Raw genomic sequence first — 24684 nt, forward strand, 5'->3', positions numbered from 1 at the left:
GAGGGGTATGAGAGACTGAGAAAACCCACAGACCAAATTTGGAATGAAAACCAGTGGGAGGGGATAGAATGACCCCACTCTATTCCCAGTGGCCCTCTCACACAGGCAGGGCAATGTCCTCAGTGGCCTTTACAAGCTCCTTAGACCCAATCCTCCTCCCACCCCCACCAACATCCCCAGCACGGCTGACTGGTCCCATCTTCAGGGATTGGCAGGGTTGAGCTCTCACTTCCCAGGGGCTCCTGGCACACAGCATCTCTGGCTGACCTCGTTCATGCTCACGTCGGCATCTGCCTCCCCCGTCAGGCAGATGACAATTCCAGCCAGGGTGTCCTGTTCACTACTGTGTCCCAGGGTCGGGCCTGTGTCCTTACACAGACCAAGTGCTTGCTCCATAATGGTTTTGTGAGTGAAAGAATGAGATGGGGCAGAGAACCCAGGTCGACCATGCCTCCCATCAACCTGTTGGCCCTACAGTGGCAGAGCCAACCCTAGGCCTCATCATTTGCATCCTGAGGCGGCTACCTCCATCTCTAGAATGATGTGCAGGGAGCCAGGACAGCAGCAGGACCCCCATACCTCATGCCTTCCAGGTCTGGGGCCACCAGGCGGAGTCCTGCCCTGGGTGTCAGGATCTGCAGGCGGACAATTTCCTCACCTCTTGAGCTGCGGGCCAAAGGAGAGACCCAGTGGGTTGCAGGTGAGAAAAGTCTCCCCCTTCTCGGGCTGGTGAGTGCGGTGGGCCGCCCAGACCCACTGCCCCCTTTTGTTTTGCTGTCATCTCCTCCTTGGCCTTGAGCCTTGTGGGTGCTGCAGCTGAGCTCGGGCCACTGACCTTAGGCCACTTCCCCAGTCTCCCACCCCTGACCTGAGCCCAACCCTCCCTCAGGCACAGGAAGGGCCCTTCTTCGTAGAAATGAAACCTCCCAACCCGTGTTTCTACCAACCATTTGCAGGGGCAGCCCCAGCCTGTGGCCCCACCAGGGCATCCAAAGTGGCCGTTTGTGAGGCCAGGGGTAATTCCGCATTCATGGGCTGGTAGGGACTGAGGGGTATGAGAGACTGAGAAAACCCACAGACCAAATTTGGAATGAAAAACAGTGGGAGGGGATGTCGCAGACTCAGGGGTGAGGACAAAGGGCCCCTTTGAGCTTTCCTCTTGCCAGCCATGCTCAGAGCCCTCCCCCAGGTGACCACAGGCCACCCCAGACACACATCCCTCCAAATCTGATGCATTCTCTGGCTGTACTGCAAGGCATGACGCCCAGCAGGTTTGGCCATGGTGTGGCCAGGGCCAGAGAGAATATAGAGCTCTCAGGCTTTGTGGGGGTGGACCCTTCACCCCAAACTAGACCTCCTCAGGTCCATGGAGCAAAGCCTAATTCCAAGCCACATTGCAGTCACTCCTGCCTTTGACTGTCCCTGGGCACTGGAAGTGCAGACAAGCTTGAGTCCCAGGCCTGCCCTGGTGAAGCTCTGGGCCCAGCAAAGTCAGACAGGGGCAGAGAGGCATGGAAACTGACCTTGCTATGCTGTAGGGCCCAGAACAGGTTTCGCCATGGGAGCAGTGGACAAGCTTTATGGAGGCATAGCCTGACCCAGGCCAGCTGAAGCGAGATCAGGGGAAGAGGAGGAGGTAGAGGCTGGCAGAGGTCCTGAATGTACAGACTAGATCTGGTATGGCAAAGGGAAGATGCAGGATGGGCTTGAAGTGGAGTGGGGGGTTTATAGGATCAGACTGGAACTTTAAAGAAGCCAGTCAGGGGTCCCAGGAGGGGTAGGGTTTGGAGTGGCCAAGGTGAAAGTGAGAAATGAGCCATGGAGGGCTGGGTCAGTGGGCTGCTCATCTCTGTCCCTCCACTTCCACCCTGGTCAGGGCCTGGAGCGCTCAAAGTGACCAGACGGAAATGGAAGGGCTACCAAGGACAAGGCCTCTCCCATCAGGAAAGCCAGGAGGGGCCCTACACACACAGACAGCTCTGACTTCTCCCCATCTCCTCTCGTGATAACGATGATGAGATCGTTATTGAGGATGATGTCATTTATGATGACAGTATAAAACCCCTGGCTGCCTCATTTAAAGCAGGTGGTGCCAGGGAACCGGGATGTCACAGGTAAGCACAACATATTTTCTCACTGGCGTTTCTGGCTCTGTCAGAGAGGAAATGGGAAGAAAGTGTCACCCCAGCCTGCTCCAGTGACTGGTGTCAGACTAGGGGAATTTGGACAGACACAGAGGGAAGATGGCTGTGCGAAGACAGAGGCCGAGATGGGAGTGAGGTGGGCGCAAGCCAGGAAACACCAAGGATTGCGGGCAACAAAAGGTAAGAGAGAGGCATGGAACAGATTTTGCCCCAGAGCCTTTGGAGGAAACATGGCCTTTCCAGAATTGTGAGAGGATAAACGCCTGTGGTTTTAAGCCACTCGGTTTCTAGTACCTTGTTACAGCAGCTCCAGTAAACTAATACAGGGGTCTCTCCTCCCCTGCAACTCGCTACCCCACCACCTCCCCAGACTCCCAACCACAGACACCTCTAGTCCAATCTGAAGTCCAGGACCATGCTGGAAGGCTGCACACCCTTGGAAGGCACTCAAGGAAGAGAGGCAGGCATCTGCTGAAGCCTGAGGCCCAAAACGGATCACAGCCACCTGTGGGAATGTGAGCAACTGTGGCCTGTGCCAAACAGTGTGTGACTCATCCTGCCAAAGAGTGAGGAGGCGGGGATGTGGGGCGGAGGGATACTACGTTTTCACTGCCTTTGGCCGTTATTTCCCTCAAATGCCGGCAGGTGGAGATATTGATCTCTTCCTGTATTTGAATAAGGGTCCTGCAGTTCAGCACGCCCCAGAGCACGCCCCAGAGGATACCAGCACCCAGGCACTGTGGTAAGTACTTCAGGTGCATTATCTCATTTAGTATTTGAGACAGCCTTGGGAAGTAGCTATTACTGCTCTCCCTATTTTACCCACGGGAAAACTGACGCACGGAGAGATGAAGGGATTTGTTCAAGGTCACACAGTCAGTTCGATGCAAAGCCAGGGTTTTGTCCCGTGCCAGAAGCTGTGCTCCTACTCCCTGCTCCCCAGACGCTCTGCCAGGCAGCATGCTGGGCAGAGCCTAGGACCAGGACCCAGGAGGCCCTGCGCTGGTCAGGTGAGGCAAGCTTGACCAGAGCTGCGGGTAAAGCAGCCAGGTCTGGGGGTGTCGAGAAGGGGTGCTCCAAGAGAGGGTCCCTAAACTGGGTGCAGGTTGCAAGGGGGGCAAGAGTTATGAGGAGCTGACCTTTGCACTGTAGTTAAGGGAGACAGGGCAGGGCAGGGAGTGGGGAGAGGATAGCCTCGATGGGTCTGTGCCTGGGACAAGGCTGTGACATTCTCCTCTTCCACTCTGCCACAAACCAGCCTTTTCTGAGATGCTGCAGGACCCTGAGTTTGGTTGAGTCATTGCTCCTCACGGGCTGGGCTTCTCAGACACCAGGCAGATAGGAGCTGGGCCTGGGAGTACTGATGATGGCTGCCTGGTCCAGTGCAGCACCTAATGGGGTAGGGTCAGAGAAGACGGCCCTCCAGGGTCAGGATCAGCCAGCAGCTTTCCTGGAAGCTGCCTGGGTGAGCTCCAAATATTGAGAGACCAGAATTGGAGGAAAGAACTATCAGAAGCATCAAGCTGAGCCTCCTGTTGGGAGCTTGCTCCGGACCCTGAATCTCTAGCCTTTATTTGTTATGGCAGCCTGAGCAAACTTAAAAAGCCACCTTGCAATGACAACCATATGATGAGTATTAAACATCCAAAGGAATTTTTTGGAATAAATGTCAAAGTGCCTCTTAAATCTATAATACAGCACAGTCTAATTCTCCTCCATTATCTCTCTTTTTTTCTTCTTGTTTTACAGACAGGGTCTTGCTCTGTCACCCAGGCTAGAATGTAAGGGTGCAGTCACAGCTCATTGCAGCCTCAAACTCCTGGGCTCAGGCAGTCCTCCCACCTCAGCCTCCCAAGTAGCTGGGACTACAGGTGTACATCAATGCTCCCAACTAATTTGTAATTTTTTTTTTTTTTTTTTGGTAGAGATGGGGTCTTGCTAGGCTACCTAGGCTAGTCTCAAACTCCTGGCTTCAAGCCATCCTCCTGCCTTGGCCTCCCAAAGTGCTGGGATTACAGGCATGAGCCACCATGCCCAGCCTCCTATATTGTCTTCTAACAGGCACCTGAGGCCGAGCGTGGTGGCTCACACCTGTAATCCCAGCACTTTGGGAGGCCAAGGCAGGCAGATCACGAGGTCAGGAGTTTGAGACTAGCCTGGCCAATATGGTGAAACCCCGTCTCTACTAAAAATGCAAAAATTAGCCAGGCATGGTGGCATACACCTGTAGTCCCAGCTACTCAGGAGGCTGAGGCAGAAGAATCGCTTGAACCCGGGAGGCGGAGGTTGCAGTGAGCAGAGATCACGCCACTGTACTTGAGCCTGGGCGACAGAGCGAGACTCCATCTCAAAAACAAACAAAACAAGCAAACAAAAAGGCACCTGAATCCATTTATTGCCTTTCTTTAACAGAGAAATAAGGAGAAACGAGAACTGTATACTGTTATGGGCTGACTTGTGCCACCCAAAATTCATATGTTGAGGTCTTAACCCCCAGGACCTCAGAATGTTACTGCATTTGGAGACGGGGCCTTTAAAGAAGTGGGTGGGTCCTAATCCAATTGGACCAATGCCCTTAAAAGAAGTGATTAGGGTCTGGGCGCGGTGGCTCATGCCTGCAATCCCAGCACTTTGGGAGGCCAAGACAGGATGATTTGAGTCCTAGAGTTCCAGACCAGTCTGGGCAACATGGTGAAACCCTGTCTCTACAAAAAATAAAAAAATTTAAAAAAAACAAAAAAAAAAAACTAGCTGGTTATGGTGGCATGTGCCTATAGCCCCAGCTACTCAGGAGGCTAAGGTTGGAAGATCTCTTGAGCCTGGGAGGTCGAGGCTGCAGTGAGTGGTGACTGTGCCACTGCACTCCAGCCTGGGCGACAGAGTGAGACTCTGTCTCAAAAAACGAGAAGTAATTAGGATGCAGGCATACACAGACAGGGATGAGCACATAAGGACCCAGGGAGAAGATGGAGTCTACCAGTCAAGGAGAGAGACTCAAGAGGAACCAATCTTGCCATCACCTTGATCTCAGACTTCTAGCCTCCAGAAGTGGGAGATGGTAAATTTCTGTGGTTTAAGCCCCCCAGTGTGTGGTATAATACTTTGCTGTGGCAGCCTTTGCCCCCATATCCCTCAATTGCCAAGTTCCCTAGATCAGGGGTCCCCAACCCCGGCCTGAGGACCAGTACCAGTCCGTGGCCTGCTGGGAACCAGGCTGCACAGTAGGAGGTAAGCTAGCGATCATTACTGCCTTAGCTCTGCCTGCTGTCAGATCAGCAGATTCTCATAAGAGCACGAACCGTATTGTGAACTACACATGTGAGAGATCTAGATTGTGCACTCCTTATGAGAATCCAATGCCTGATGATGATGAAGGTGGATTCTGAGGTGGAACAGTTTCATCCTGAAACCATCCCCTGCCCCGTCCCGTGGAAAAATTGTCTTTCACGAAACCAATCCCTGGTGCCAAAAAGACTGGGGACCTCTGCCCTAGATATTGCCTTGTAAAGAAATCTCAAATCTTCTTTTCCACATTTTCTAAGGTTCTTATGGACCAAAGTTCTTATGGGGAGAGTCAGACAACTGAGAAAATCAAGAGACGGAGAGAGTGAAAAGGAGGAGCACCCTGGCAGTCTGCTGCCTGGGGCCATGGAGAGACCTGGCCTCGTGCTCCTGGCTCCCTCTGTCAGTGTTTCTGTCTCCCTCGCAGCACCGAGGAAGTAACCCTGAGGACATTGGTCACCTGTCTATAAATGGCTGTGGAGCTCAAATTGGGGGATTGCTATGGTATTAGGAGAGCCTGAACAGCCCTTGGGGGCCTGGGAAGTGACCTGTAGGGACAGGCCCTCTCCCCTTCTGGATGCAGGGGTCTTCCAAGGGTGCTACAGAGATGCAGCTCTTAGGAGACCTAGATTTGAGCAAAGGTCTCAATCCAGCAGGCACTTTAAACAGCAGCGACAACAGTGGTGGCTCTCCCTACAGGACTGGTAGCACCATTCTGCACAAAGTACAGGAAGGTATTAGTTGTCCACAGACAAGAGAGCACCATTATCTGCCCAGATTCTCAGGGATCAGAAATCAGGACAAATCACGGCCCTTCCTGGAGTGAGATCACCAGCACTCAGCCTGTCCTTGCCCCGTCATCCCACTGCCACACCCTCTCCAGCTGGCAGAACCAGCCAGCCAGGCTGGCGGGAAGCCATCACACCCACTCACAAGCCAGAGTCAGCTCTCGGCACCCACCTGAGCTCCTGGCTCCCACCGGGGCTAGGCATACTCGGCAGGCACCCGATCCAAATTGCCTGAGACGCTTTGGTCCTGCCTTCATCCGCACTGGCAAAGAAGGTGGCTGTGAGAGGCTCTGGAGATGTCAGAGCCTCCTCCCTGGGCATGCTGAACATGGCTAACTTATTGGAGTGCAAGGAGCAAGTCTGACAATGGCAGGCTACTGCCATGGTGGCTGGCCCTCTCAAACCCCAAGGATGGTACTTTTTCTTGGGGTGTTCAAGTTGCCACCAGGCTCAGTGGTGCAAGGGTTAAGGTGACACAGATACATACTCAACAGACCAGAGCCAGGTGCTCTCTCCCGGGAGGCTGGACTGTTTTGCTCCTTTCAGCCCTGGGACATCCAGCCAGATGGGCCCTTACTGATTTCTTTGTCCCATCTTGTCACTGGGCACATAGAGACACTGATCTCTAAGCCCAGCATGGAGGTGCCCTGACTGAGGTTCCTTAGTGACTGAGTGGCTGGTGTAGCAGCCACCAGCCCTAGGCAGAGATGAGCGCAATGGATTACCTGTTTGGGCCGGGAGTGGATCTTGCCAGAGCAGATGGGTCCTGGCTCTTCGCAGAAGGCCCGTCCTCTTCCACCACCTCCACCCTTTGAGCAAGAAGAGAAATGGTGCTCGTGGTCTTCTTGGCTGCCCTGGAGCTTGCAGGCCTTGAAGGACATGCTTCCAGTGGTGTCTAACTGGCCCAACCCTTCAGGATCACGGCCAAGAGGTGGCCCAGGCTGGGGGTTCAGTGATTCCAGCTCAGGATAAGGACAGCATACTGGCTTGAATAGTGTCCCCCCAAAATTCGTGTCCCCTGGAACCTGTGACTGTAACCTTATTTGGAAATAGGGTGTTTGCAGATGTAATCAGGTAAGATGAGGTCATACTGGAATAGGATGGGTCCTAAATCCAATGACCGCTGTCCTTGTAAGAAGAGGGAAATCTGGACACAGACACACAGGGAAGAGAAGGCCATGTGAAGACAGAGGCACAGACTGGAGTGATGCAGGTACAAGCCAAGGAACGCCAAGGATCGCCAACCACCACCAGAAGCCAGGAGAGTGGCCTGGGACGGTTTCTCCCTCAGAGCCTCCAGAAGGAACCCACCCTGCTAACACCTTGATCTGGACTTCTGGTCTCCAGAACCGGGAGATAAGTCTTTTCTGGTTTTTTAAGCTGCTCAGTTTGTGGTACTGCGTTACAGAAACCACAGGAACCAAATGGAACCAGGAAGACCCCCCGCCATTCTCTGTCACTTCCTTTGTGCTGACCCCATCCCTGCTCTCTGTATTCCTGCCAACCTTCCGGTCTTCCAACACAGCAAGCTAGTCGCACCCCGGGCCTGGGCACCATGGGGCCCTCTGCCTGGGGCAATTGGCATGCTGTCTTCTCTTGGGTTTTCAGTCCCCAGCTAGCCACCTCAGCATGGAGAGAGGCCTTCCCTGTCCACTCAACTGGAAGTCCCTCAAATTCAACTTTCCAGAATTTTCTTTCCTGCTTTCCCCTGAATATTTTCCTCCTCCAGAAGGTGCCCTGTCTCAACTAATGGTGACACCCCTCCCTCAGTCAGCTGGAGTGTCCTGACGTTCTGATCATTCCCTATTAAGCCCTGTTCACCCTTTAGGGCCCATCTCCAATGTCACAGTCACCTCCCAGGGGAAGTTGTCCTGATGGCCCAGGTTTTGATCCTGCGTGACAGCAGAAGGCAAGGCAAGAGGCAAGCAACAGGGGCAGGGGAACAACTCCCAGAGGGCCTTGGAAATGCTCCATCTTGGGTCAGGGACCCAGCCCCATTAGCCATTGGCAAATGGAAGAGCTTGACCACATATGCTACCACATATGCTACCACAGCCTCCAGACAGAAGCCCCCAGCCCCTCACAACTTCCCCTGCTCAGGGACAGTAGCCCCCACATCCACATCCCCTCTACACAGCTCCCACATTACACCCCAGCTGACGGAAGGCCTTCCTGTGGCCAGTAACAGGCTTCCAAGATGTCCCTTGATGACACTTACCTCTTCGCAATAAACGGCGCCTGTGTCTCCTGGGTAGGACTGCTTGAAACGAAAGAGAAAGGCAAAGCTTTGGGCAGAGCCCGTGGGCAGGTGACATCAAGACTGCTTTACCCCAGGGGGTCCTGGGTCCTCTCCCATTCCCGGCACTTCACCTTCCCTGGTGGTAACTGCCAGACCTCTCCATTTTCTAGAAAGTACATCTGAGAATCTGAGAAGGCTCAGCTAGGAAGGCCCTTGGGAGTGATCTCTCCACCCACCCTTTCATCAGCCAGAGAAGGCTGGAGCTCTGAGGAGAGGAGAGCTGTCCTAGAGCCTGGAGCCAGTTGGTGGCAACTCACCCAGTGCTCTTCTTGACTGCCGACAGGACGTAGGAGTGCTCCCGGGGAGCTGTTCTCCTCAGAACACTGCTTGCAGCCTCTGACCTGGGGTGACACGGGGTGGGGGAGCATCTGATGGGTGCCAAGCTGGACATGCTCTGCCAGCCTAGCCTGGGATGGACTCGGGATGACTTAGGGCCAGCCCAGGGAGGCAAGGTATGGGAGAAACCAGATTTGCACCTGCTCCAAGGACTATTCAAAGGAAATGTAGAAACTGAAGGAAGGGCAGCCCACGTTTATCAAGTGTGTGGCATGTGCCCGGCTCTGCGCCAGATGCCAATGTCCTCGCATTGGTTTATTGCTCTTCTCAATCCAGGAAAGTAGGTGCTAGTATCCTCTGCAATTTACAGATGAGGAAACTGAGTCCAAGAAGCTTTCATTATTTGCCCAAGAGCACTCACCTAGCAGGTGGCAGAGCTGGCATTCAATGCTAGGCCACTCTTAGCTTCTGGCTCTTTTCCTTGCTCCACCCAGGCCTGGGGGCCCCTGCCACTGTGAACTATCCCCTGAGGATAGCCAATCTGCCAGGGCCTTTGGCAGTGGGGCTTTGCTGTGATTCCTGTGCCACAGATGGGTCAGCAGATACGGAACTGGTGGCTGGCTGAGCCCAGAGAGGGGAGGGCTTTATTTCCTCAGGGCCCAACTGCTGTACAGGCCCCAAGCCGAAGGCATACAAAAGGTGCTTAAAAAACCCTGTCACAGTTCACCAGTACTGGGTGGTGTGTGGTCAGTCCCCATGGACAAAGGACTGAGGAGGGGCAAGGGTCCATGGAACTTTGCTGGCCTGCGTGGATGAGGGCAACTTGGTGCAGAGACTGGGGTAGAATTTCAGCAGCATGGGGCACACTCCCACTGCTGCGCGTGCTTGGGGCTCAGTTTGGGGTCCAGGGGCATTCAGAACTGTGGAGTCAACCCCTGCCCCCAAGGCATGCAGATCATGCAGATAGAGGGTACTGGCTTCTCCTTGAATATTTTTGTCCAACTGTCTCAGGGCCCTTTCTAACAAACCGATTTAGAGCCCTGAAGAGCCTCCAAATGAGGTTTTTCCCTGGACGCACAGTACGTAGGTTCTACCCCACAGAAGGTTCTCAAGGGCCCCTCAGCTGGCCCAACACTGAGTGGGTGGTTCTGGCACTCAAAGAATGACCCCTATTCTCATGCTCCATGGGCTACCGCTGATGGCCTACGTGTTGTGCATTTTGTCACCCCAACCAGTTCAATTCATTCCAGCAGTCTTTGAAGACTCAGGCTCCTGCCCTGCCCCCTGGGATGCCCAAAAGGCACCATTCCGTTACCTCCGCTTCTGTTCATCTGAGGAGAAAGGCACCTCCTCCTCCTCCTCGGTGTCCCCTGATGTAGAGCTGCGCCTGACATTGTAGGGTGCCCTAAGAGAGGGGAGAGGCACTTTTCTGTCATAGGCTGCCACCCTCAGCAGCTTGGCTTCCTGGCTTTCAACAACAGTGACAAGGCAAGTCAGTATCTCTGCCTTTGGGCCTTAGTTCATGCCACTTGTTCCTCCTTGAGAGCCAGCTCTCCCCTCCCTCCCTGTTTGAGCCTCTCTCCTTCCCTAGAAAGGTTACCCAGATGCTCCCCATCCCTGGATGGTGGAGGCAAGGGACAAACAACAGAAAGATGTGGTCCCCTGGGAACTAGAGGCACAATTCACACCTCTGTCCAGAGAACCCCCCTCCCTGAGCATACAGTGGGGGGTGGGGGGCTTTGAAAGGGACCCCAAGGGGAGCACGAAGGGGAACCCCAAAGGTTTCTATCCAAGAAGCAGCTCAGATTTAGGCACACGATGCTCAGACTGACAGCAGCACCCTGAGGATCCCCAGGCCCCCAGCCCAGCGCAGCCAGGCAGAGCACCTGAGGCTCGGCAGGGTGCAGGGCCAAGCCCAGGAAGCACAACCAGCCAGCAGCAGCCTCACGACCCATGATCCTTTCCCCAGATCCGTGGGGCCCCTCCTACAAGCTTCCTGCAGTCCCTCCTCTGCCTCAGATTAGACGTGCAATGTGCACTGCCATCCAGTTTTCTGGGACTTGTTACCCTCTGGTGGCTCCAGGCCACAGCTGCAACTGGCAGGGAGTGTCAGGCAGGCGGGACTTCCCGGGCTGCGCTCGGAGGCAAGTAGCCAGCTGCCTTCAGCGGACCCAGAGTTTGGACTTGTTCCTTGGAGGAGGGAACCACGGTGAGCCTGGTGTTGCATACTCACAGCTTCTTGTAATCCTCAGTGGTCATCTTGTAGCCAGAGGAGGAGGGGCGGGGAGGACCAGTGTTAGCTGTTCTCACCAGACTGGCAGCACTAGAGAGGAGAATGTTCCATGTATCTACCTGCAGGCTCCGTCCTGCCTCCAGATTTGGCCATACAGCCCAGTGGACACGTGATAGGTGGGCCAGGAACTGCCTGGGAGCCTTTCCTCTCTGCTTTTGGCCCTGACAGACACCCAGAACTGTGCTGCTCAGAACAGGGCAGCCCCTGCTGCATAGGCAAATCCCTCCGAGCTTCAGGGAACAGCCCAGAGGGCTCTTGCCTATGTCTTTGCTTCCTGTTTCCTGATCCCTTTGGCCTTTCCAGTCTGATGGAGCCCCAGGCAATGTCTGATGCCAAGGTGCTTGAATTACATGCAACTTCAGCCTTCTCAATGCCATCAGCAAGTCAAGTCAAGGGTGCCCACTGCCAGGCTAGGGGGACTCTACACCCAGCCCCTCCCAAACTCCTGCACCTCTCTGTCCCAGTAGCCAGGACTGACCCCAGGACAAGGACACTGTTAGTGGCCCAGGACCTCCCAGAGACCCACACATCCAGTTGGGACTGCCAGTCCCACCCCAACCCATCTCCTCTGGCCACCCCACCCTGCTCTCCAGGATCCTGCCCTACACAGGATGAGAACTGGCACCTCCAAGGCCCCACACTCCTGACAGGCAGAGCGCTCTCTCTGCCACGAGCCCAGACCAGGCCCTCACACCTCCCCACTGGCCGACTGGCCAACATCCCATGGACACACCTTTTTGGAGTCCCGTTGGCCTTGGGGAACTGCTGCTGGGGCTGGGAAGAGCTGTCTATGGGCTTGGTGAACACTCCCCTAAAAGAGAGCCCAGGAGATGCTGGTGAGCTCCCTGGAGGGGCTGGAGGGGTAAGAAGTCAAGGGGTGGTACGAGTGGGCACAGGAAAGCCGGCAGAGTCCTGCGGTCACTTACCGGATGATGTAGCCAGTCGGAGCCCTTGTGCTCGGAGGCCTGCCAAAGGGAAGGAGGGGTGGAGTGAAGCGAGGTTTGCTGGAGGGCTCAGGTCATCCTACTTTATCCTGCCCTTAACTATAGCAAATAAGGTTGGCTGGCAAGTGCTCCAGGTGTCCCAGTACAGCAGAAACGAGGGGTGCCAGCCCCCTGTGACCCCAGTCAGGTGCCTGCTCCACTCTGCCTGTTTCCTTCATGCTCCCCCAGGAAAACAGCCCAAGGTGACTCCTCATGGCAGGTTGATGGCCTCTCCAAAGTCCAGCTTCTCCTTGGCCAGCCGGGCCCCAGTGCTGCGCCGAGGGAGCGCTCCTCTCAGCTAACAGCCATCCCATCCTCTGTGCTTGGGGCTGAACCAGTGCAGGCTGGAGGCTCCCCAGTCAGAGCCAGAGGCTTCCCCTCAGCCCGGGGCCTGACCTGATCTCCCTCAACAGCCTCCACCAGGAAGGTGCATGAGGACCTGAGGGTGAGAGCCCAGGCAGCAGCCAACCAAAGCCAGTTGTCCCCCTTCCTGTCCCTCAGGGCCCTCTTTGCTCCAGCTCCTTGCATGCCCACACCCCAAGTCTTGGTGGAAGTTTGAGAGGAGAGGGCATGGCCAGGGCTTGTTCAGTGGCTGGGAAACATTAGGCTCCAGGTGTTTGAGACCTTCTGCTTGGCAGCAACTGAGGGGGCTCAGATAACTCAGGGGGCAGCTAAGGTGAGCAGGCAGGGAGCTGACAGCCGGGTGTGGTCGGCCTGTAAGTTCTGGCCTCGGGCAGGAGTTAAGGGTCCCTGCAAAGAGTCCTCCTCAGAGTTAGGGGAGGAGTCAAGGGGTCAGGGTAGACCCTTCTGTCCTGCAATGGATGGGATTTGGGCTGGAGCATCAGGGTTTGGGTCAAGGGCAACAGAGCCCCAGTAGTCTCCATCCCCACAATCTCCATCCCTAACAGGAGACAGCCTCCCAGAGGTGGCCATGTTGCAGGCACACGTGGGGGTTCTCGCTCTTGTATTCAACTGTTTATTAGGGTCCTGCCTGAGCCCCCTGCTGGGATGTCAGTTTCCCGAAGACAGGGCCTTTGTCTTGGCCACTACTGCATCCTCTGTGCCCAGCATGGGACCTGGCAGGTAGTGGGAGCCGAGTCATCGAGGGGTGACAGAGACCGTAGTTACTAAAGGCAGCCCTGTGTGCCGGCTGTAAACTTGAGGCCCTCCCTTCCAGAGGCTGCCACTGCCTCTACCACCCCCTGAGAAGCCACCTGTCAGCTGTTTGGAGCAAGAAGCAAGCCTGAATTTCAGTTCCCTTTCTCTGTCAGGAGCAGTTCCTCCAGATGCCAGCAGGGTGTGCCTACGCTTCAGAGCCCCTCTGAACACTGTTATGGAAAAGTCCCCAAAAGAGACAGAAGCCAGTTCTCCTTGGTCAGCTGACAAAATATGTCACGATAAACTTGGGAGACAGTCAGAGCAAACTCATGCCTCTCTACAGGCATGCCAAGTCCCAAGTACACTCAAGCAGTCAGGGCGACCTGCAGGAGTGAGTCACTGTGACTCTGGAAGCTGCCCAAAGCATCTCAGAGGCAGTCTCACTCCCTGCAGGGAATGGGTGGGAGGTCAGAATAATCGTCTTCTTAAAGACAACTTCAATCCCAGTTAACAGCTGGAGCCATGGAGGCCCAGCAGGGAAGTCAGCTGCCCCACAGCCACACAGCAAGGCCAAGGGCCTGGACCAAGTGACTCCTACACTCCCCTTCCTGCAGATTTCAAATTACTCATTGCAGACCCTTGGCTGGGGCTGCATCCCTGTCCCCTGTGGACTGCCCACCCCTCCCTGTTGAGGGCTGACCCCAAGCCTTAGGAGAGTCCCTGGGGCTGACCCACCAGCCACCTGAGTACCACCTCTTACCTGGGCTTCGGAACCTCCCCAGCTGATGAAAAGGATGTGGCACGACTCCGACCTGAGGGCAGCTCTCTGGGGGAAAGAGGCATCCTGAAAGAGTGGCTCCAAGACTCCCTGCCACCTGCCACCCTGTGGCCTCCATCCTAGAGGCTGCCCAGCTAGTCTTGCCATTTGTGCCTCATATTCTCCTTCCCAGGCAACCAGGGGCCCTCCCACCCTGTGACATTGCTGGATAGCCTTTCCCATGCTCTGTCCTCTACATGGCCTGGTGGAGCTCTGAACGGTGGAAGCCCCTTTGCATCCCCAGGTATGGTCAGGCCCCCACGGATTGCACGCCCCCACGTTGCTGCGGTCCCTCCCGGCCTCCTTGCCTTACATGGTGCGACCCTCCGATTCATCCTGCTTGGTGATCCAGCTCTTGTCCCCCTTCAGCGTGGTTCGCACTTTCATCTGCTTGAGGACGTTATTGCGCTCCTCCTCACCTGATGGCAGAGGCTTCCCTGTGGTAGGAAAAGCCAACAGCCTCAAAAGAGGAAGGCAGCCCCAGGACCCTCGGCCTCCGTTCCAGTCCTCCCAGTATGCTGCTCTCCCTTTGCTGCTGGGACAGTGCTTGCGGCCTGTAGGGGCAGGCTTGGAAGAAAACAGCCCCAAGCAGAGCCCGGGACACCAGGGAGCCCAGGCCTCACCTTTGGTGCTGCCTCCAAGAGCTGAGATACTCATGGTGATTGCTCCGCAGGTCTCTTCTCAGTTGATTCAGCAGGGCTTCTGGGGATAAAGGCAAGCAAATGCTGTCACTTCATTCATTTGTAGTGTCTTGCAGGTGACCGTATGTGTCCTGGTACACCAAGATCATCCAGACTGCCCTCTGCACATTGGGGGTGGCAAGCATTGGTGGAGTGCTAAGTATGGGCAGAAGCCAGGGGCAAGCACTCACTGTACCTGCTGCTGCCCAGCAGCACACCCACCTGCCTGCCCAGGGCTGCTCACGTAGAAAATGTGGAGCTCAGGGGCTGCCAGGGACTGTCTGTTCAAAGCGATCACTGATAACAGGAGAACATGAGCCCTCCTACAGAGTGCTAACGGCCTGGCTCAGGCTGGGGAGTGTCGGGGAGACAGCTGGCACCGGTGGACTCAAGAGGGTGGGACAGAGTGCATCTAAAGCCGAACAGCTTCAGGGCAGGCAGATGGCCTGTTGGGAGGGAGGGGCAAGGGGACCAGCTGCTTTGGGGTTGGACCTTGCCTCTCACCCCTTAGGAGTTTTCTGACAGACCTTGGGCAGCTCAGCTAACCTCTCTGAGCTGCCTCAGTTTCATCATTTGTAAAATGATAGTTAAAAAAAAATTCTACCTTTCAGGACTGCTGTGAGGATGGAATGCGCCAACGTTCCTATAAGTACCTGGCACCACCTGAACAGGAGCCAAGCAGCAGTAGCTCTCAAGTCATCTGCTAGGAGAGGCGCGGTGGGTGGTCCTCAAACAGCACAAGAATGGTCTGGGGTGTGCAGCCCTGTTTCCTTCAGGGGTTAGCTCCACCTTCAGTGGGGAAGCCCAGGGCCCCACTGCCAAATCCTAGTGGCCCTCAGGGACCAGGCGAGTGTGGCATTGTGGTAAGGGCTTCCTTACGCCCCTCGCCCACAGCTGCCTCGAACTCTGCTTCTTCTTCCTCTGTGTATTCTCGCCCTGCTCTGCCCCCTGAGCCCGATGCTGCTCATGCTGCCCAGAATGTGCCACACTGCCTTCAGCCTCTCTGCCCTTGAGCCAAGTGCTGCCCTCTCATGCCCATGAAGGGTTAGCTGTGGTGGTCTCAAGGGCCATTTGCTCCGGAGGAGGGTCCAGGGTGATGAAGCTGGCTCTCCAGGCTGGGAGCCCTGAGTGGCCACAGCCGACCCCTTGAGCCTCAAAAGAGAGACTGGGGACTCAGGCTTGTGGGCATGACAGGAAGTAGGGCCCTGGCTGTGCTGGCATAGTCACAAAGCAGAAGAGCCTTTCTCTCCAGGGTCTTCCATCCCCTGGGCCCCTCCAGGGCTAGGGTCTGACCAGCTCAGCATTGCTGCCAGCTGGCAGGGCCTGGATGTGTTTCTGTAGAGGTCAGGGGAACAGTCGAATGGGCAGGGCAGGGGGACGAGAGCAAACCAAATTCGCCACATCAGCAGGAGCCGGCTCTTCCATAAACTGCACTGAATGAGCAGCCCAGACAGCCCGAGCCTGCTGTGTGCCAGGAATGGCACCTCATCACTGCAAATGGGAGCCCCACGTGCCCAGCCCCGAACCAAAGCTGCCACGTTAGACTTCTGTTGAGTGGAGCTCACTCCACAGGTGATCCTAGGGCCATACAGGCCCAACTGTCCCCATCCCAGCAATCTGTGGAGTGGCCCCATGGGCAGGGCACATGGGCAGAGTCTCTGGGTGCCACTGACTGACTACAGACCTTGGGAGAGTTCCTCATTTCATCTGGGCCTCAGCTTTTCACGTGCAGGAGGACCTCCTAGTCTTTCGTCTTTAGGTTCCTTCTAACCTTGCTAGGCTGTACCAGCTAGTATGACTTATTTTGCGCCGGGCACCTCAAAGACATACTCCCTTCTAAGGCCTCAGGGACTGCAGCCACCAGCTTCCACATATGAATGTGGCAAGCAGGTGACAGTCATCCACAGTTTGGGGAGTGGACTCCATCCCAGGCCCAGTACTAGGCACAAGGACTCATCAGTTACCCCTTGTCAAACCTGATGGCCACATTGCCTAGAAGTTTCCTGACAAATCAGGACCAAATAAGCCACTTCCAAAGTCAAGACAGACACTATTGCACATGCAGAATGACAGAGGCAAAGGGTCCCATGGCAAGCGAGGACAGGGCTGGGTGGGAACACCATCGGTCCCCTGCAGAGGGTGCCATGCTGCCTTCAGTCCCGTCTTTATAGCTGAGACTCCATTCAGAAGACTCCAGGTTTATTGCCAGGCAAAGACCTGGGCTGGTGCTTCTTCATGGGCTCCTTTCCCTCACACCTGGCTGAGTCTCACAAGTGAAATTTCCTTTTTGATGAGACAATAAATATGAAAGAGTTAGAAAAATCTCTGCCAAAGTAGAGTCTTTCCATACGATGAAGTGTAAGGCAGTTCTTTGGGACAAGGAGTCTTCAAAGTGATGAGTGTCAGGCAGTGGGATGGGATGGGATGTGTTGGATGGGATGGATGGGATGGATGGGATGGGATGGTTGGGAGGGGATGGGATGGATGGGATGGATGGGATGGGATGGGATGGGATGGAATGGATGGGATGGGATGGGATGGGATGTGGTGGGATGGGATGGGAGGGATGGGATAGAATGGGATGGATGGGATGGGATGGGATGTGGTGGGATGGGATGGGAGGGATGGGATGGGATGGATGGGATGGGGTGGAATGGGATGGATGGGATGGGATGGGATGGGATGGGATGGGTAGAATGGGATGCGATGGATGGGGTGGATGGGATGGGATGGAATGGGATGAATGGGATTGATGGAATGGGATGGATGGGATGGGATGAATGGGATGGGATGGGATGGATGGAATGGGATGGATGGGATGGGATGAATGGGATGGGATGGGATGGATGGGATGGGATGAATGGGATGGATGGAATGGGATGGATGGGATGGGATGGATGGGATGGGATGGGATGGGATGGGATGGGATGGGATGGGATGGGATGGGGTGGGGTGGGCACCCCAAATGAGTTATACTCCAAGTGAGTTTGGAATATACATCCCATCTGCTGAGCTGGCTTCTCCCTCCAATTTGCCCTGGTCTAGGCCACAATCCCTTGTGACCTCCTCCCTGGTCCCTGGCCTGCTGCCTTTATCTGCGCCTCTTCCAGGCAACACTCATTGGTCTCTAATCCCACTTGGCCCACACCAGCCTTCAATTCCCAGTCAGCACCGGATGGTTCCCCACTGTTTCTCAGACTGGGAGCAAAATCACCAGTCCCCTGAGTCAGCCTCTTTCCCCCGCAATGCCGACACTGTGCTCCAAGCAGACCATGTGCCTTGGAGTCCCTGGAAGGTAGCCCTGCCAGGTGAATGCCTGTGCCTTGGCTCATGCTGGTCCACCCAGCTGAAATGCCCTTCCAACTCCTGCCAGCCTAAGCCCTGCTTCTCCCTCAGGGCCCAGCATGTCGAGGCCAGCCCTGCTCCTACTGGGCGCTCCCCTCCCCTAACTCCAACAGCCAGGCACAGACCTGTAGACCCAAGTCTTCCCAGACAAGCCCTACTCCTCCCCCATCCTCAACAAGGATCAGGCCCAGGCACCCTGTGACAGCCCAGCACACCCCACCAGGGAGTGACTGCCTGAAGCCACCGACCCCTGCTGGGACCTAGGTCTCCTCCCAGACGCACCGCCCCCTCCCCTTGTCCAGCCCTTCACAGACAGCAGGGCAGAGTGGCCCTGCACTCAGTGACAGCCAGGAAGACCCTTGCTACAGATGTAAGCAGCCTTGGAGGATGGAATGTGGACCCCTCCAGAAGTGGCTTCCTGGTGGCTCTTGTGGGAAGGGAAAGCAGGAATCTTTCGACAGGTTGAGTTTCTGTATGTATCAAAAGGCTTAAGGGCAGGCCCGCTGGTCCAGCAATTCCCCCCACCGCCAAGTAGCCTGAGGAAGAAATTGCACGAGTACAACAAAGAGGTATATGAGACAGGTGTCATCACAGTGTTGAGTATGATGGTGAAAATGTGGCAATAATCTACATGCCCATCAGTCATAGTTAAACATATTATAGTCTATCCATTCAAGTAAATACTATGCAGTTATTACAGATCATACTGAGACATGTAGTATTTAACATGCTTTGTAAACCTGTACTGTGTACAGCTTCTATGCATCACTCAGTGAAAAGCAGCCTGTAAAGCAGGATGTGTATGATGGTGTCATCTAACTCAAATTATATTTACATAAAAATGTACAGGGGAAAAATTTGCAAAGATATACACCAAAATATTTTGCTCTTTCGTATATTTCTAATTTTCCTGTCATGAACATGTATCTTCTGTGTACTAAAGATGAGACCAACAGTGGTTTACCCAAATGAAGTGGGAGTGGGGTATGCTTGGGCAGCCAAGGGATTGGTCTCAAGAGTTGATGCCAGGGCTGGACGTGGTGGCTCACGCCTGTAATCCCAGCATTGTGAGAGGCCAAGGTGGGTGGATCACCTGAGATCAGGAGTTCGAGACCAGCCCAGCCAACATGGGGAAACCTCATCTCTACTAAAAATACAAAAATTAACCAGGCGTGGTGGCACGTGCCTATAATCCCAGCTACTCAGGAGGCTGAGGGAGGAGAATCGCTTGAACCTGGGAGGCGGAGGTTGCAGTGAGCTGAGATCGCATCACTACGCTCCAGCCTGGGCAGCAGAGACTCCATCTCAAAAACAAAAAGAGTTGATGCCAGGCGGGCAGTGCCCAGGAAGGATGGGAGGTGAGGAGAGTGAACGGATGCAGGGACTTCTCTTGCTTGTTCACTCTGAGGAGGAAATCCCCACAGTAGCAAGAGGCCGTCAGTCTCTGGGGCCCAGCTGTGCTGTGCACCGCTTTGGGCCATGTGGTGCTGCAGCCTCGGCCTCTTCCCGGGGTCTCCTCTTTTCCCGCAAGCTGGGGTGGAGAAGGAAGCAGAGAGCAGGCAGGGGTGTTTCGGGCCGGATGCCAGGCAGAGGTTGCAGCAGTGACAGTGGCAGTGGCGGTGGCACCCCTGGAAGCAGGAGGCCAGCTTCTCCGTTCACACATGTATGGGGCCCAGGGGAGAGATGACAGGACAGGAGGGCGCATGAGGCCCGCTGATGGCTCCTCTCCCACCCCACGCAATCCCGCCCTGGCTCCCCAGCCATGGCAAGTCAGCCAGAGGGACCTGCACAGACAGCAGAGTACTCCATGGGGCAAGGACAACTCCCTGCTCATGAGGCTCACGTCCAGAAGGTCTGAAGAGCTGGGCACAGGAACTGGTTATGGCTCAGGTGTGGACGTGGGATGCCTATGTCTGCTCTCATGTGGGTGGCAGCAGGGGGTGGGGGGACAGACCCAGTCTGCCCAGGGAGAGAGCGCCCACCAGAGAGGCTTGGCAGATAAACCCTCTGGCCACCATGGCTGCTGCCCCAGGGCCACCCTCAGCTCTCCACTCTCTTGGGACAGTCACTAGTGGATGTGAACTCCATTTGGGGAGCCAGTGAAGCCTCCAGAGCCTGTATGCAAGACTCCTGCCCTCCCCAGGGCTGCACCCAGGTACCAGCAAAGCAGCCGGAAGACCTGGCCACTGGGACGGTGGCCTGGGCTCTGCTCTGGGATGAGAACCATGCCTTCCTCTGGGAAGCAATAACAGCACTGGCTTCCCTTGCTGGAGCACGACACCTGTGTCAGGCGGGCACCCTGCACACACACTCCTGGGATCAGGTCCTCGAAGGCCAGCAGCACCATGTGCAGCTCGTGCACAAGAACTGTGCCAATGCTCCTGCTTCACCTTCAGCACAGTCAGCCAGGAGTGGGCCCGTGTCTGGCCCTGGCCACGCTCCCAGGGCTCTGAGCCCCAGCCACGCAGTGGCCCAGGTAAGCCCACGCACGATGGCCTCGAGGGCTCCTGGGGCACACCCACCACCAGTCGCCTCTATGGCTTCCTCCAAACCACTGGGCACATGCAGCAATGCTCACCTGCTGGAGGGAGGAGACTCTTCAGACTCAGGCCAGCCGCACCGTGCCTGCCTATGCTGCTCGGCCTGATGTAGCCACAGAGGCCTGCCACACGTGACTCCACGACCCCATGGAGCAGCCCACTCACTCCCACAGCCCTACACTCTCCATCTGAGTTCAGTATGTCAAGCTTTCTCATGCCTCTGGGCTTGTGTCTGAGAAACATTCAGAAAAAGTTCCTGAAGAAAAAGAAACCGCTGTAACTGGGGTCCCTGCACCTTCCCATTTACCCTGCCATGAAGATGGAGAGCAAATGTTCTTTCCTTAGCCACCTTTGAAAGTGGCACCAGGGGCCTGCTACCTGCCCAAGTCTTCCAGTATTTCTTTTCCTCTGGGAACTCAGGCTTCTTTCAAAGTCCATTAGCCCTGACACCCAGAGAGGCCACACAGCCCGAAAGCAAACACTGTCCCCATGAGCTGTGGCCTGTGCTTACATCTCTGCTCCTCTTCCCTAAGTGGCCTCACATGACTGTGACATCCCACTCTCCAAGTCTAGGTCTCCTCATCTGGAAGGTGGCATCTGTGGGCCTGCTCACTGGGTCTCTTCCTGACGGGACACCCCAAGCTAAAGCATGTGCCTCTCTGAATTTCTCATGCCATCACGCGGCTGTCTTGATGGCCTGTGTGGGCACATTTCTGGTCTGGACAGCCACTCTAGGTCTTTTCAGTACCATGGCTCTCATTTCTACCTTGATTGGGAGAAGACTTCTGGTTTTTTTGGAAATCTCCATATCATCCTGCCTAGGACCTGGCCTGGGCCACCAAAGGAATGGCTGGCTTATCTGATACCTTCTGCATGGACTGTCCCTCGTGGTGCACCCCTGGAGCCCCACTAGATGTGGCCACACAGTACCCCTCTCTGTGCTGACTCTGAGCAAAGCCCTGTACTCAGACAACACTAGACTGTTAGGGCAGTTCAGGGCCAAGTCCAACTCCTCTTGCACAAGCCGGGCCACCTCAGACAGCAGGCAGATGTCCCAGCCCACCTCTCATCCCCTTCTTTCTCCCTCTTCCTGTCTCAGGCCAAGTGGGCTGAGAGATGGCAATCAGGGGAAGTGTCCGTGGCAGAGTAGGGTGGGGGAGATGGGGACAGGTCTTCCCTGAATTGAGATGGCCTCCAAATGCCCATGGGCATGTTCCTGCCCCACCTTTCTCCCTGCTACTGCAGCCTCTGAAGGCTGCCCAGCAACCTCAAAGGAAGGGGCCCCTGGCCCTGATTGGATGGATAGGAGCGAGGAGCCAATGAGGTGGCTGAAGGGAGCCTGTTATTCCAACCACAGCAAGCCTGGTGTCATCAGTGAGTGGAGTGAGAGGGGAGCTGACGCAGGAGGCTAATGTATGCAGATTCCCGTGCGCTGGAGGAGTGGGGGCGGCAGCAGGCAATGACGCAGGTGCTGGAGCATGAGGAGATGGACACAGACGGGAGCGGCAGGAGAAAAGGCTCCCTGTCACACCACAGGACGTGCTCAGCCTTCAAGATGAGAGGACTAACTCAGAGAAAGTTTTGTAGAACTTCCCCGCTGCCTGGCTCCCCAGAGAATCTGGCTTGCAGGGGATTAGGATGGCTCCCAAATTGTGCAGAAGGGAAGTAGGATGCCAGGCAGGGGCCTCCTAAGCAAACTGGGAGGGCAAAGGAGCAAAACGCCTTCAGCCTTCCCTTCCCGGAGCATTGAATATTGCTGCGGCGCATGGAGGAGATGCAGCCAGAGGGCACGGGTGTCAGGGCTTGTCTCAGTTCATGTGTGCTGGGCACCGGGTGCCGTGCACAAACAGGAGCAAGTGTGCCACAGGCAGAGGTGCAAGCAGAAGGGCTTCGTTCCCAAAGGTAAATTGGGATGCTTTGCACCCAGGAGCTGAGCAGACACCCAGCTCTGCCACCCCACACGTGCCAACCTCAGCTAGGCTCACAGAGATCACTCACAGCTCAGATCTGTGTGGACCCCTTTGGGGTGGGTCAGGAGTCAGCATAAGGAAACACCTGGACGGGACAAGAAAGGGGGCACAGCCCGGAGTGCTGCCCCTCAAGTACAGGGACCAAATATGGATCTGTCAAGTATAAGTGGATGAAGCCATCAAGACTTGGGCTGCCCACTGCAGAGGCTGATTGCTGTGTTTTAGGAAACCTCGGCTATGTTTTAGGAAAGCTCTGTCTGCAAGCACTTTCATGTGGCTCTGGGACAAGGAGCTTTAATGGAGGCAGAGGCCCAGAATATAGCTGGGGACCAGCACTTAGGCCTGTCCCCATAGCAGAAATGTAAGTACTCCTATCCGGTCATGAGGTAAGTGGTAGAGGGATAAGTCCCTTGTCTCCCAAGAACTTGTTCCTAGAGATGGGTGGACCCAGACAGTGCTGATCCCTTAGCTTAGATACCTGCCAGGGCTGATCCCTGCTGGGACCCTCAGAGAAGATGGCTGGTCTCTGGGAAGGAGACTCATCCCAGCTTTGCCACCCTGGGCAAATCCTTCCTCCCCTTATGGTGTCTTGGCTCCCCACCATTCGAAAAGGGTGGCAATGACCAAACCATGGAGAAACACATGTGTAAGGGTGACCCCAGCTCTTACACCTTTCCCCCAGTCCTCCTATAAGAGCCAGAGTTGGGCTTTACAAACCCAAGGCTCCCAGCTGCCCAAGTCCCAGAGCCCAGCCAGCCTAGGTAGCTCCCCTGGCCAGAGTCCCTCCACCTCTCCATTCTGGTCCAACTCAACCTGGGGACCACCACCACAGCACCAAGGGTGAGAAGGAGGCAGCTCCCTCCCAGGCTGTGACCGCCCCCCTTCCCTGAACCTGTCTGACAGCTTCATTTGCTGGAGGACATGCCTTGGTAAAATAGGGGTGGAGGTCGAATTCTGCATAGGGTGGGGGTGTCGAGGCTCCTGTCCATTTCTCACTGTAAATGTTCCCTTTGGGCAAAGAGCCTCCAGCGGCCCTAGTGTCAGGAAAAGGATTCAAAGAAAAGTCCCCATGTCTTAGGTCCTCTTTTGCTGTCTTTCAAGCAAATGTCTGTGAGCTCAGAGTAAGGGCCCTCCCATGAAAGACCCTTCACAAACCCCTCGCAGTGTCATGAGCTGCCCCAGGAACAGAGCAGTCTGGGTGACCAGGAGAAGGGCACCACTGAGATAGTCAGAGCTGGCTTGCTGGAGAATGCAGCCTGCTAAACAAGGGGCAGCAGATGGCTTCTCCCAGCCCATTCTCCTTCCTTAGAGAGCTTCCCTCTCTGTGGCCAGACTGCAGCCCTGAGCCAGATGGGGCAGAAGAAACAGATGCTGAGAGGGTAGTCGGGGCACAACATATTCAGAAGGCCTCAGCGCAGAGCCAGCCATGCCTTATCATCTGTCATGTCATGAGACGGGCACAGTGGTGCCGTCAGAGCTGTGGAGGGCTTGGTCAAGGCCACAAAGCCACACACCCATGCTGGCTCTTCCAACTCTGGAGCGAAGGAAGGAGTATTGACAAGGAGTCCAAGGGCCTGGGTTTTAGTCACTGGACACATCACTCACCCTTCCTGACCTTCACTTCTAAACTCTGAGGTAAAAGAGAATACTCTGTTGTGCCCACGGGATGTGGAATGGGCTTAAGGAAGCCCCATTCTCAAAATGCTCCCTGGCCCCTGCACCTGGTAGTGTGAGGAAGGTGTAGGCTTCAGTGCAGCCCCTCGGGTCATCACCAAGGCCACAGGCCCCCAAGCAATGATACTTCCCGGGGAGGGGGCTGAGGTCAAAGGCTAGCACGGTGGGGAGAGCCTTGGCTGTGGCACAGACTCCTCCTGGAAGCTGCCTGGGGAAGTGCAGCGACAAGCCTGCACGCTCCAAGTGCCAGTCACGGCAAGGAGTGTGAGGGGGCTGAGGAATGATAAAGTCAGGAAGCACGACCTCCACCCCCGCTCAGATGCCCTCACCCCGTCCTTTCTCAAGGCACGCACTTGGCTGACTCAGTTTGGACCCAGGCTGATTTAAGCCGGTGCGGGTGCTGATTTTCTGGACCAAAAGGGTTGGAATGATGAAACGTTACATTTGATGAAGCAGCCTCCTGTGGCCAGGTCTGGTGAATCAGGACATTCTGAT

At 55.6% G+C, this 24684-nt stretch overlaps 1 protein-coding gene across 8 annotated transcripts in view; it reads right to left on the reverse strand.

Moving 5' to 3' along the window:
* Nucleotides 1-24684, reverse strand: part of LOC105470186 (zinc finger protein 185 with LIM domain) — an 82431-nt gene that overhangs the window by 51305 nt on the left and 6442 nt on the right. For 2 of the 8 annotated variants that reach the window (XM_011721950.3, XM_071089260.1), the window contains exons 2-13: nucleotides 14604-14682; nucleotides 14294-14417; nucleotides 13924-13989; nucleotides 12009-12047; nucleotides 11816-11893; nucleotides 11023-11112; nucleotides 10105-10194; nucleotides 8771-8854; nucleotides 8433-8474; nucleotides 6940-7023; nucleotides 6387-6476; nucleotides 580-666 (exon numbers count right to left, since the gene is read on the reverse strand). In XM_011721950.3, the coding sequence (XP_011720252.2) occupies nucleotides 580-666; nucleotides 6387-6476; nucleotides 6940-7023; nucleotides 8433-8474; nucleotides 8771-8854; nucleotides 10105-10194; nucleotides 11023-11112; nucleotides 11816-11893; nucleotides 12009-12047; nucleotides 13924-13989; nucleotides 14294-14417; nucleotides 14604-14637 (908 nt within the window). In that variant the 5' untranslated portion in view covers nucleotides 14638-14682. Of the gene's footprint in view, nucleotides 1-579; nucleotides 667-6386; nucleotides 6477-6939; nucleotides 7024-8432; nucleotides 8475-8770; nucleotides 8855-10104; nucleotides 10195-11022; nucleotides 11113-11815; nucleotides 11894-12008; nucleotides 12048-13923; nucleotides 13990-14293; nucleotides 14418-14603; nucleotides 14686-24684 lie in introns of those variants that run through there. The other 6 variants (XM_071089261.1, XM_071089263.1, XM_071089262.1 and 3 more) reach the window with 6 other exon arrangements.

The sequence above is a fragment of the Macaca nemestrina genome, chromosome X, assembly GCF_043159975.1.
Source record: "Macaca nemestrina isolate mMacNem1 chromosome X, mMacNem.hap1, whole genome shotgun sequence".
Taxonomy (NCBI): domain Eukaryota; kingdom Metazoa; phylum Chordata; class Mammalia; order Primates; family Cercopithecidae; genus Macaca; species Macaca nemestrina.